Source organism: Peromyscus californicus, unplaced genomic scaffold (genome assembly GCF_007827085.1).
Source record: "Peromyscus californicus insignis strain IS unplaced genomic scaffold, ASM782708v3 Scaffold_4__1_contigs__length_199733344, whole genome shotgun sequence".
Taxonomy (NCBI): domain Eukaryota; kingdom Metazoa; phylum Chordata; class Mammalia; order Rodentia; family Cricetidae; genus Peromyscus; species Peromyscus californicus.
In genome coordinates, this window is record NW_026294562.1 from 63,995,870 (window position 1) to 64,008,263 (window position 12,394).

The following is a 12,394-nucleotide window of genomic DNA, read 5'->3' on the forward strand; positions in this document are numbered from 1 at the left end:
GCACTCTAGAAGAGCAGCCAATGCTCTTACTCTCTGAACCACCATCTCTCTAGCCCTTCAAACATGTTCTCAAATTCTCTTGTTTACAAGACTAGGAAATTCAAAAGGGGATCCTGTTAACCAGCACTGACGCAAGAGGAAACAAAGTCTGAATAGTTCTATGTCTGCTCCCAACATCCTGAAGCAAAAGCCCTGAGTTTATAGTCACATGCAGAGCTGAAACCTGCCATGCAGCCCCTGAGTGAGTGGCAGGAGGATTACAGGGGGAGGTGGGAGTGGCATAAAGAGGAGGTTTTAACTTTGATGGTGGTGACAGGGGTGGAGGGTGGGGGTTGTCCAGGGATCCTACAGGACCTGGGGCTAGGTGTCACTGTCCCTGTGCAGACAAAGGACACTTCAGTTTGAACAAGAGAGCATGCTGCACTGAGCCCCATCTGAATGAAGATGGGGCTGGAGCAGTCAGGCCAGTAGCTTCCCCTTCCTACTGGGTCAACGGAAACCAGGACAACGGCTTTGGCTTAAGACCCCGGTCAACAGGACTAGTGGACACAGGCACAGAAGAGAACAGTTAGGCTTGCTTACAGCATTCTTCCTTTTAATGCAGTTAAACCTACAGTCTCTGAAAGGAATCAGGCTTATCAGAGGCCGCAGCCTGTGGAGCAGCTGAAGACCCCACTAGTCGCCCTCCTGCCAATCCCCACACCACATAGGGGACAGCAGCTCCTCACTGCGGGAGGTACTTGTCATCCCTGTTGACAACACCACTTTCTTAGTATTTTGTGTTAAAAAATATATTTTGAGGCTGTGATGCTGGTGGGTGAAGCGAAAGGTTTCCAGGGAAAGTTGCAAATGGATGTTCTTTGTTCAAGGTCATCTCTAGTTTCAGTTTCCTTAATTCCTCGTGAAGTTTCTTGGCCTTTGAGGAGGAGAAGAGGAGATGTAAGTTAGACAGGCAGGACAAATGAACCCCCATGTTGGTGTATATTGGAGTATGTGCAGGAGCACTCAGGCTGCCTTTTCCCCAAGCACCCACAGACTGCGTCTTAGTGTTGTCTCCTCAGTGTTGCGGAGGGGCCACACCACCTGGACCCCTGACAGCTCTTGTACCTGTGGATGCTTCCACCGAGTTAACCTTGTGGGCCACGTGCCATGGTGTCCCCACAGCATCCCCTCAAGACTGCTGTGCTGGCAGCAGTACGAATAAGGAGAGAGAGAATCCTGGGGCTGGTGCCATACATGCCCTTGGGGCTTGTGGTGGGATATCCCCCTAAACACAATCCAGCCAAGATTTCTAACTGCTCAAGAACAGAGCCAGCCAGACAGAGAGGGCCAAGGAAGGACACTGCCCAGCTGGGAATCAGGTGTGTGCTTTGAGTCCCACATTCCCCAGCCCATCTGCCGGTCAGGAAGGGGGAAACCTGAGGCCACTGGTGGTCACAGGTGGGCAGTGTTACCAGTGTTACAAGCTCTTCTCACCTCTGCCTGCCCAGTGTCTCTCTGTCTGAGGTGGATAGCTGCCTGATCCTTGGGTGGAGACCTTAGCTCATCCCTCCACCCCTTCTGCTTGTCTCCTCAAGCCCAGCCGCGCCATCTTGGACTAGCCCTGAGGGACAGTTTTCCCAGAGAAGCGTCAGCCAGGCTGTGGGTGTGACCATTCTCAGGCCCACACCACACCAGTCAGCACTGTTTGCTGTTGGCCCTGTTAGTGCCCACTATCTACAGCTTTGCCTCGTGGGGCCTCTTCTTAGACCAGTGCTGTTTCTTTTGTGCCCGTCATTCAGTGTTCCTGAATGGGACATCCCTCCCTAGTCTCTTCCCCTGGACAAACCTGTCTCCTGAGAGGAACTTCTGGCCAGAGTCTCTGGATCCCTGGCAAGCAGCCTGGGGCATTTTTTCCCCCTTGCTCTGCTTACCCCTCCCAGACAACTCCCTTCAGGCAGAATTCATTCCACAACCCCTAGAGAGGCTGGGCGGGAAGCAACATTTTCAAAGGATTGTCTACAGTGGAATTTATGCTGCTCCGGCCTCAACCTCCACGATCCATGTAACAATGGGATTGTCTAGTCCTTGGCCAGGACATCAAGCTACTGACATGTGGACCATCGGAACCCTTTCTCTAATTGTACTTTCTTTTCTTTCCAGCAGACTCTTGTGTAGCCCCCCTCTGGCTTGAGCCTCACTATGCAGCCTTGGGGCTCCTAACCCTCCTCCCTCTGCTCCTAAGTGCTGGAATTGTAAGCATGTGCCGCCAAGTCCCCTGTGCTACGGACCAAACCCAGGGTTTCATGAATGCTAGGAAAGCTGATTTTTTTCTTTCTTTCTTTCTTTCTTTCTTTCTTTCTTTCTTTCTTTCTTTCTTTCTTTCTTTCTTTCTTTCTTTCTTTCTTTCTTTCTTTCTTTCTTTCTTTCTTTCTTTCTAAATGTTCCTCTCACTTACTCTGACACCCCCTGAAATATGCTAGCACATGTTGAACCTCTCAGATCGATCTGCTAGTTGTTGCTGTCTTAAAATTTTGTTTCAGTTCTGTTGTCCACCTTCCTTTCCATTCTGCTTCCTGAGGGATTTACTTGATTTCACCTCCAGGCACTTGTCCTGGTTCCTAACAGCAGTTGTTTCCACCAATGACCGGGGTTAATGCTATCAAGTACTTCATGCTTCTCCTCCCTCCCTCCCTCCCTCCCTCCCTCCCTCCCTCCCTCCCTCCCTCCCTTCCCTCCTCCCCCTCTTCTTCTAATTTTTTAAATGTATTTGCTTTATGTGGATGAGTGTTTTGCCTGCATATATGTATGTGCACCACATAAGTGCCTGGTGCCATGGAGGTCAGAGGTTACACTAGTTCCCCTGGAATTAAAGTTACAGATGGTTGCAAGCCACTCTGTGGGTGCTGGAAACTGAACTCAGATCCTCTGGAAGAGCAGCAAGTACTCCAGCTCTACTGTGCACTTTTTTTTTTTTTTTTTTTTTTTTTTTTTTTTTTGTGGTTTTTCAGACAGGGTTTCTCTGTGTAGCTTTGGAGCCTGTCCTGGATCTCAGTCTAGCCCAGGCTGTAGACCAGGCTGGCCTTGAACTCACAGAGATCTGCCTGGCTCTGCCTCCCGAGTGCTGGGATTAAAGGCATGCACCACCACCACCCGGCGGTTTGCATCCTTTTTAAAAAAACATTTTATTAGTTCTTTGAGAATTTTGTCCATCATGTTTTAATTGTATTTACCCCCCTCTTCCAACCCTTCCCAGATCCACACCTCCTCCCTACCCACCTGACTTTGTGCCCCCCCCCACCCCGCTCCCCCCCAAAAAACCTCATTAAGACCAATCTGTGCTGCCCAAATGTTCTGGATGTGTGGCTCCCTGAAGCGTAGTTAATTGACTACCACCTGGGGGCAGACCCCTAGGGCGTCCTCACACACCTGTCATTTGTCAATAGCCTCTCTGCAAAGAGTGGGGACTTGGTACAAAATCCATGCTGGGGTTTGGTCTGGGTTTGCATTCTTGTGTTTTAGGGTTCTGTAGAATGGATCTCATAACTGGTGGTGTTTTCTCTCCCTCAGCAGGCTCTTAATACTATACCTCAGGGACTTTCTTCTTACAAAACTTTGCTGGCCTCAGTATGTATTAGGATACAGGCTCAGCCATTATGCCAAAGGTCAGGTAACAGTGACTGAAAGCCAGGGGGTGTGGCATCTCTGGCAGGCCAGAGCCCAGTGCCTTAGACTCCCTGCAACTGTTCCGGGGCATCCACGACTTTCACCTCAAAGCTGTCTTGCCTCCTTTCCCTGTCTAGAAGGGCAGCACCCATTTTGTTTCTTCCTGCTGTGGTGGGTGACGATTAATCTGGGTGCACATGTGGTATGCTGACGTGGAAGGTTCACGGTGGGTTTGTGTTTACTTTGTCCATCTGGACAGAACAGAGACGGAGCTGCAGACAGGCTGTGGAGAAAGCCTGGTCTTGAGTCAGTGACAGATTAACCATGGTGGGGTCACAGGCATCCAGGTGCCACTGTCTCAAAACCACTTTTTCCTTCTATTAGTTTCCTATCAGGGCAGGAAGGGCCTCTACTCTGTGATCCTCTCACAAGCAGGGACATTGAGGCACAAGGTAGGGGCTGGTGGTATTAGTCACTAGGTGGGAACATGGTTAGACTGCAAGAGTCTGGGAAGGGTTTAGGGGCACAATTTGCTGTTCAGGAGCTCAGGGGTGTGGTCATTCAGATCCCCATGGATCCGGCACACTGTTTTCTTCTCAGGCAACAGCAATGAGCTCTCTCTAAGTAGCTCCATTTCAGCCCAAACAGGGCTTCAGCTTGCTCTCCGGGTGTGAAGCCTTAAGCAAAGACTACACAGACTTGTGGAATGGACTGGTACCGTCCTCAGGGACCCTAAGCTATCATGCTCATTCCATTAGGTCTAGTGCAGCTGAGGGCTGACAATGTGGCCAGGATATTTTCTGGAGTCTCCTAATACATACATGGCAGGCAACCCACATTTTGGGAGGGTACCTGCTCGGCAGTTATATAAAGAATTCTCTTCCATTAGTGAGGCATTCCCAAGTAGGGCAACAGATACTCACAGTTTCCAGGTCCTGGCTGGCCATCTTCATGTCTTGCAGTGGGTTGGTACCCAGAAAGTTGCGAGTCCGGATCTGCTGCGTGTGACGCCTTATCTTCTCCTCCAGCTCTGCTAGTGGCGAGGCACTGGGACACAGACACTGGCTGCTTGGATGCTGGCCTTAGGTTAGCATCCTCATTCCAACCATAGAGAAAGTACCTTTTCCCCTGCAGCCCAGGAGCCATCTGAGGCACCAGGTGTCAATGGCATGGCTTCCCTGCCTCCCTCTAGAGACGCTGGGCTTGAGGCAACATCTTTACCCACAGGGCCACTGTGCTCAAACACCCTCAAGTTGGGACTGGGGAGATGGCTTAGAGGTTAAGAACCCCGTGGAGCTTACACAGGAACTAGGTTTGGTTCCCAGCAACCCCATGGTAGCTAACAACCATCTCTAACTTCAGTTACAGAAGATATGAGGCTGTGCCTATTTTTAAGAGCCTGTTTTATGCATGTGGAGAACAGTATTCCTTTTCATAGGTAAAACAGTCTTACTGAACCTTTAGACAGAGCAGAATATCTCATGGACCTGAGAGTTTTTTAAATATATCTCTATCTCTGTTAACATTGGGCTGAGACTCCAAGGTTGCTATTTGTGAACAGTAAATACAATGATTTAGAATGGCAGAAAGAGGCCAGGAACCTCTGGCTAAATGCCAGGATCCCCCCTCCCCCCACACCCCCACAGTTCTCTGCCCTGGACCCTGTACCGCTTCTACAATGTCCCAGTGGCTTGGTTCAGAGATCTCCCATCTCCCATTGGTCCATTGTTGACACCTAGCTTACCCAATGCTCTCCTGAGCTCCAGATGGGTCTGCCAGCTAGCCTAAGCTCTTAGGACAATTGCCACACTACCATCCCCATTAGCAATCCTGTGACTCCTTAGTCAGAGACTCTGTCAAATTCTAAGGTACCATGAACTGGTCTTTTCATGTGTTCGCCTGCCTTTCTTTCATGGAATCTTTTGGCAGAAGCCATGCCCAGAACACCACGAAGGGAAAGCTAGATGTAGTCCTAAGAGCTGAAAAGACAGGGCTGAGGGCAAGACAAGTGCTCAGACACCGGACCAACCAGGGCAGGGTGGGGCTGGTGGGGCCTGCAGCTGCACCCTTGTAGTGGGCGTCTTCTGAGTCCCGATGGTCATCTGGCAGGGTAATGGAACGCCAAGGGTGGGGACCGGGTCTTTCCAGATCATCCACTATACTGAGTGCTCCCACAAGGCTGGACAGTCAGTGGCCCTTGACACATGCCTCGGGCAGCCTGTGGCACTGAGCTGGGGGTCCCGGAAGGCAGAACTGTCACCCACCTCATTTCTGCACTGCTTTGTGCTGGCCTCTCTTTGCTGTGCTTCGCTTTCCCGAATGGGTTCACTGGCGTTTTCCCATGCTCTAGCAGATCTGTGGCAAAGGGAATCTTTGATGCCATCTAGAAAAATGCAACAAGGTATTTCCAGCAATGCATGAAAAGGCTGCTCTTCCCCACAGGCCCACTTGCCCAGCTCGTGAGCTTGCCCTTCACCCTGCTAGGCCACCCAGAGGGGACATTCTTTTCGTTGTTTTGGTTTCTGAGACAGGTTTTCTCTGTATAGCCCAGGCTGTCCTGGAACTCTTTGTAGACCAGGCTAGCTTCAAACTCAAAAAGATCTCCCTGCCTCTGCCTCCCGAGTGCAGGGATTAAAGGCATGTGCCACTGCTGCCTGGTGGGGGCATTCTTAATAGGCATCCCATCCTATGACTTAACTAACAGTCACTCCCATCTTGGTCCTTGGTTCAGACATCTCTCAAATGCCCCAACAAACTAAGCTGGAGTGGAGGCAGTACAGAGCAAGGGACCCTGGGTGTGCTCAAGATTGCTACAGTTGACCTAGGATAGATATCCTGAGACTCTGTCACATGACAGAAAACACGTTATTGTAACAGGACCCAAATTAGTGTTAAGTCACAAAGTTTCAAGCTCGTACATAAGTGCTAATACAGACCAAGTATACAAAGTCCAGACCTTGAACGTGGCCAGCCTGCAGGACAGAGCTGCTGGCCATAGATCTAGACATCGTGAGTAGGACAGGTGACAAACCTGTAAATGACTCAGTCCCCACCCCCACCCCCCATAAAGAAATTGCATCCTGAAGGACACCAGGACATGCCTAGATGTGCCATTGGTACCCCAGCCCCCTGCACTCCACAGCCCTCAAGGCCAAGTAGTACTAGATCTTTCCACAGGTCAGAGTAATCTCAGTGTGTTTCCAGGACATCCCACAGCCCTTCTACCATACTGCCACAGAGGTTCCCATCTCAGATTTCACTAAATTGTAGGAACAGAGCATGGGGAGAAGGGCTCAGCGCAAAGCAGAAACTTATGTGCCCTTTGTAATGTTAATGGGCTACCTGGAGTCATGGAAACACAGCTTGCTCCTCACAGCATCCCAGGCACACTCCTTATTTCTGGACAGCATAATGTCACTCAGATTGATGGCCACTCATACCCCATTTGGCCTTCCTTACTCACTGTGGCTCATGTAGACATAGCCTCTCTTCCCAGCAGCCCTGCCTTCTGCCCTATAGCCTGGGTCACCCTGTCTCCTGACTGCTGTGGCCTTCCTCCAGGGCCTCTATGTCACAGACACACCAGCTCCAGGCTAGTCTTCCAAGTCTCCTCTGGCTATGACTGGAGATCTCCTGTCTGATTCCCACTCCCCATGGCCACCTTGTCCCTCTGTGCCTTTCCTGCTCTGCTCAGTCTTAAGAGCCAAGCTAAGGCTCAGTCCTAATCCTGGCTCCTTCAGAACCTGAGCTGGCCTTTCCCCTCTTAATACTAGAGGTAAGGGAATTTCATCCTAGTAATTGCAGAAACAGAAGTTGAAACTAGAGACATTTCTGTCTTACTCCCAGGCCTTTGCTGTAGTGGCCAGCTTTCGGCAGAGCCATCAGATGGCATCTGGAGCTGTTTCTGTGGCTCCAACAAGCAGATATGCCTGCACAGGACATGTTGGGAAGGGCAACAAAGACCACGTGACCAGCGCTGCTCACTGCTGCCTCCGGGGGATGAGGTGGGGAACTAACAGAGCCCCACATTTGGGAGCTTAAGTGTGTGTGCATCTGTGTACAATGTGCAGGGTCCGTGTGTGCGTGCGTGCGTGCGTGCGTGCCTGTTGGGGGAGGAGTGTGTGTGCATGTCTGCAATGTGCAGGGTACGTGCGTGTGTGCGTGCGTGCCTGTTGGGGGAGGCAGGGCTGTCAGACTCCAAGGCTGACTAAACAGAGTGAGACTGAGTGGAAGTGTGAGGCCTGGGGAGGGGATGAGCCTCCTGCCCAGGGTTCCTGCTGTGTGCTATCTGCCTGCAAGGGTGGACTTTGAGCTCAGCCAGATTATGCCTCCCTATCAGATCTGCATCTTCCCTTCTCAGCAGAAGATTTCCAAGGCTGGGGTCTTATCTGCCCCCATGTGCAGTTCAAACCCAGCATTCCTGGCGCCCTGGAAGGCTCAGAACCCAGGAAGATACAGTTAGGGAACAGGAGCCACCACACCCTTTTTTTTTTTTTACAGCCACCCCCACCCAGGAAATGCACAGGGCTGGGACATGGTGGAATACCACATGCTTGCTATCTGTGACAGCTGCTGCACACAGGAGGTCAAAAGTCTTCCAAAGAAATTCCAACAGAAAGAAATGCATGATGCTAAATCGAGGTGGTTTCTCTTTTTCCTCATTAGAGTCAGACATTACTTGTTTTAAGAACTAAAGGCAGGCATTTGGGGAGCAGGGATGGGGGGAGTTCATCTATACAAATAGTAAATCTGTAATTTACTATTACAGAAAAACACAGGCAAGAAAAATTCATCCAAATACCCCAATTCTCTAATAACAAAAATAATATAAATACTCGGAAACTGGGCAAACCTTTAGGCAAAGAAAGTGTTGGTGGCTGGGGGAGGTTCTCACCAGCTTTACAAGAGAGTGTCAAACATGCAATTGCTATGGAGGCCCAGAAAAAAGGGCTCAAAGGTCATAGGCAAGGCTGTTTGCTTCAAAACAACATGGAGAAGAGAAATGTAAGCCTTTTCTGAATAGGGCAGTATACCTGGAGTCCCACCCAGTGTCCAATCTCAGAATCTCTTAGCAGTCAGCGCCTGCTGGGATATGGGATATGACCTGCACACATAAGGGTCACAGGAAGCACAGGCAAGGCAAGTGGGCTCTGCAAAGGCAGTTCCTTACCCCACGTGCTAACTACCAGGGCTTGGCACACAGTGCTCCAGGCTGGAGCATCAGCTCCGCCCAGAAGCTTCCAGCCATGCACAGCACCCTGGCACCCTCTAGCGATCTCCAGCCCAAACGCAGGGGCCTGTACAGGCTGAGAACTTCCCCTAGGCTGGCACAGGAACATACCATCTACTGAGTGAGTCCCTACTGTACGTTTGTCTGTGCAGATGACAAAATACACAACTAAACATCTTTGTTTACAGGCTTCCAATCAGATTGCTGTCATCTCTGAAAAACGAACTCTCCAAAGTATCCAAAGAACACTAGTTGATTTTTTTTTTTCTGACACAAGGCATCACGTGGCCCAGCCCGGCTTCAAACTCAATCCATAGCTGATTCTCCTGTTTCCACCTCCCAATATCATGCCCAGTTTGTGGTGCTGGGGCCCTTACGCAGGGCTTTATACATGCCAGGAAAGCACTCATCAACTGAGTGACATCCTCAGTCTGCCTGCCCCATTATTAAGAGGATTTTCCAGGAGGCTGCTGGGGGCTGTGCTCACAGACTGTTCATAATGCAGGGTCCTCAGCTGGACAGGTGGGGCAGTGCATACCAAACTGATTTCTAGTCATTCGGATTCTCTCTTGTGAACTGCTTGTCACATCCTCTGTCCAATTCTCTTTTAATCTTTGCTTTCTTTTAAAATATTTTAGAAAGATTTATTTTTATTTTATGTGCACTGAATTCTTTGCCTGCATGTATGTATGTGTGCCATGTGTATGCCTAGTACCCAAGGGAACTAGAAGAGGTCACTGGATTCCTTGGAACTGGAGTAACAGACCATTGTGAGCTTCCATGTGAGTACTGGGTACTGAACCCAGGTCCCCTGTAAGAGCAGCAAGTGTTCTTGACCACTGAGTATTCTTCCCAGACCTCTTTGCTTTCTTTCTTTGTTTTTGCTTTTTGTTTTTGAGACAAGGGACCTGTGTAGCCCTGGCTGTCCTGGAACTTGCTCTGTAGACCAGGCTGGCCTCCCCAGTGCTGGGATTAAAGGCATGTGCCACCACCACCTGCTGGCTGATAGAAATATTTTTAGTTTTTTATACATATGAAAAAACTGGGAACACAGAAAACAAGATGGACACAAAAGTGAACACTTTGCATAGTACAACACAGTTTTAAATGAATCAGGCACACACAGCCCTTTCTGACATCACACACATGCAGAAGGCATTACCATGTTGGATCAGAACAGAGCGGCCTCCAGGATGAACACAGTGACAAAGGCGAGCTTTCACCATGCTTTCCCTGAAAGCCTCTGTGGGCCTGACTACATCATTTAGGAAGATTCTGTTTCAGGGTCCAGGATGACTTTAAGGAACTACTCTTGAGAGTTCTTGGCTAAGTAGTGCATGTGACGGGAGCTAACGGGTCCTATTTGGGCTGGAGGCACCCAAATCTCTTGCATTTCCATCCCAGGAGGTGGCCACCCCTCTGTCCAGAGATTGAGTAGTAGCACACAGGTGGCAGAGCTGTGTCTCTGCTGACCATGAGCAGGGAGGGAACTCAAATCACCCAGGGACCCTACCTGTACCAGACCTTGAAAGCCCCACCCTCTACTTTCTGTCACTCTCTTGGGACATTCTACTATAGCAAACATTTCCATGGCTTCTTTCTTCTTTCTTTCTTTCTTTCTCTCTTTCTTTCTTTCTTTCTTTCTTTCTTTCTTTCTTTCTTTCTTTCTTTCTTTCTTTCTTTTTTTTTTTTGGGGGGGTTTCGAGACAGGGTTTCTCTGTGTAGCTTAGCTTTGTGCCTTTCCTGGAACTCGCTTTGGAGACCAGGCTGGCCTCGAACTCACAGAGATTCGCCTGGCTCTGCCTCCCAGTGCTGGGATTAAAGGTGTGTACCACTACCGCCCAGCCGTTTCTTTCTTTCTTTTGAGTAGGATGAACAGTGGCAGCCTGGGGAATGTTAGGTGGTAAAAGAACCCAGTGACAGAACCATAGCTGGCCATCAGCCACCAGCCTTACTGCAGATGAGCCCCACCAGACATCAGTGACCATGGGTCCTGCAAAGACAGCAGCAATGGTCTCTGCTTTAGACAAGTTGCACCAGAACTCAGCGACAAAGGGACACGACCCACTGCCAGCATGGCCCTACTGCAGATTTGGTGAGGAAAGGTCCTGGTAGGAATCAGTAAGAATCTCAAGGCCTGGATCAGCCATGGAGGAGAGGTCAGCGTGACTGCAGGGGACAGACATACTACCCTGAAAGGGATCAAGCCTGGTGTCGTCTTACTTTTCTATTACTGTGAAGGGACACCCTGACCAAGGCAACTTATAAAAGGAAGAGTTTATTTGGTGCTGGCTTACAGTTTCAGTGGGTTAGTTCATGGCCATCATGGTGGGGAACATGGCAGCAGGCAGGTAGGCAGGCAGGCATGGCACTGGAGCAGTGGCTGGGAGCTTACATGCTGAGACAACCATAGAGCAGAAGAGAGCTAACTGGGAGTGGTGTGAGCTTTTGAAACCTCAAAGCACAGCCTTGGTGACACCTCCTCCAACAAGGCCACGTATCCTAATTCTTCCCAAACAGTTCCACCAACTGTGGACAAGCATGGAAACATATGAGCCCGTGGAGGCTTTTGTAATTCAAACAACCAGAGCTGGGTACACTATGAACCCATGGCAAGCTGATCAGAGAAAGAGACAACAGTGCTTTGTGGTATCCTTGCCCCTAATACATAGCTCTACCTAAGCCCTAGGAAGTGAAATCAGACGGAGATACAGCTGACAAAAATCACGTTCAGCACTATCCCAAGACATCAGGTCAAGAAGGACATAGCGACAGAGCCACCCAGCCAGAGCACAGCAGGGAACATGAATGCTAGGTGACAAGAGGACCCTGCTGGAGAAGCTTGTGAGGGGCAGGTTTCCTTTGGGTCTTCATATTGCAGCAGCAGGCAAGCCTATTCTGAGTACTGCTCTGTGGTCTGGAAAGATATCAGCATCAGAGGAATGGAAGAAGGGATGTACGGAACTCTACATTGATATCGGAACTTTAAACTCTAAAATTAGGGGTATTTGTTTGTTGGTTGGTTTTAAAGAAGATTTTAACTGTGCACACTGGCCTCACTACAGGCCAGCATAGCTTAGTCAGAACAGACTGTGCAAAACCTTGGGACCTTCTTCAGCTATTGACTTAACCAATGACTTGCTTGACACAAGGAACTTTGCTCTCTCCTCTCTCTCTCTCTCTCTCTCTCTCTCTCTCTCTCTCTCTCTCTCTCCCCCCACAGGGTTTCTCTGTGTAGCTCTCTCTAGCTGTCCTTGAACTCACTTCGTGGACTAGGTTGGCTTCGAACTCTACAGAGATCCACCTGCCTCTGCCTCCCAAGTGCTGGGATTAAAGAAGCACCCTGCCAGCCTGGACCCAAGTACAGAGGATGCCAGGCACATTCTGGAGGAGAAGCCAGCTCCCTGTGCCCTACTGGACCAGGGTCTGTCTGCAAGCACACTGGAAGGGATTCAGAAGGGGTGCCGCACAGACATTCTGTGAAACACAGCCTGAGGGAGACCCTGGGGTTAGGGACAG

General features: G+C 49.9%; 1 protein-coding gene across 5 annotated transcripts in view; it reads right to left on the reverse strand.

Moving 5' to 3' along the window:
- Positions 1 to 568: 568 nt before the first annotated feature.
- The window catches only part of Lrrc27 (leucine rich repeat containing 27), a 32,006-nt gene continuing 20,180 nt past the window's right edge, over positions 569 to 12,394 (reverse strand). For all 5 annotated transcript variants that reach the window (XM_052761041.1, XM_052761038.1, XM_052761039.1 and 2 more), the window contains 3 exons: positions 5,910 to 6,028; positions 4,569 to 4,692; positions 569 to 916 (listed from right to left, as the gene is read on the reverse strand). In XM_052761041.1, the coding sequence (XP_052617001.1) occupies positions 770 to 916; positions 4,569 to 4,692; positions 5,910 to 6,028 (390 nt within the window). In that variant the 3' untranslated portion in view covers positions 569 to 769. The remainder of the gene's footprint in view (positions 917 to 4,568; positions 4,693 to 5,909; positions 6,029 to 12,394) is intronic.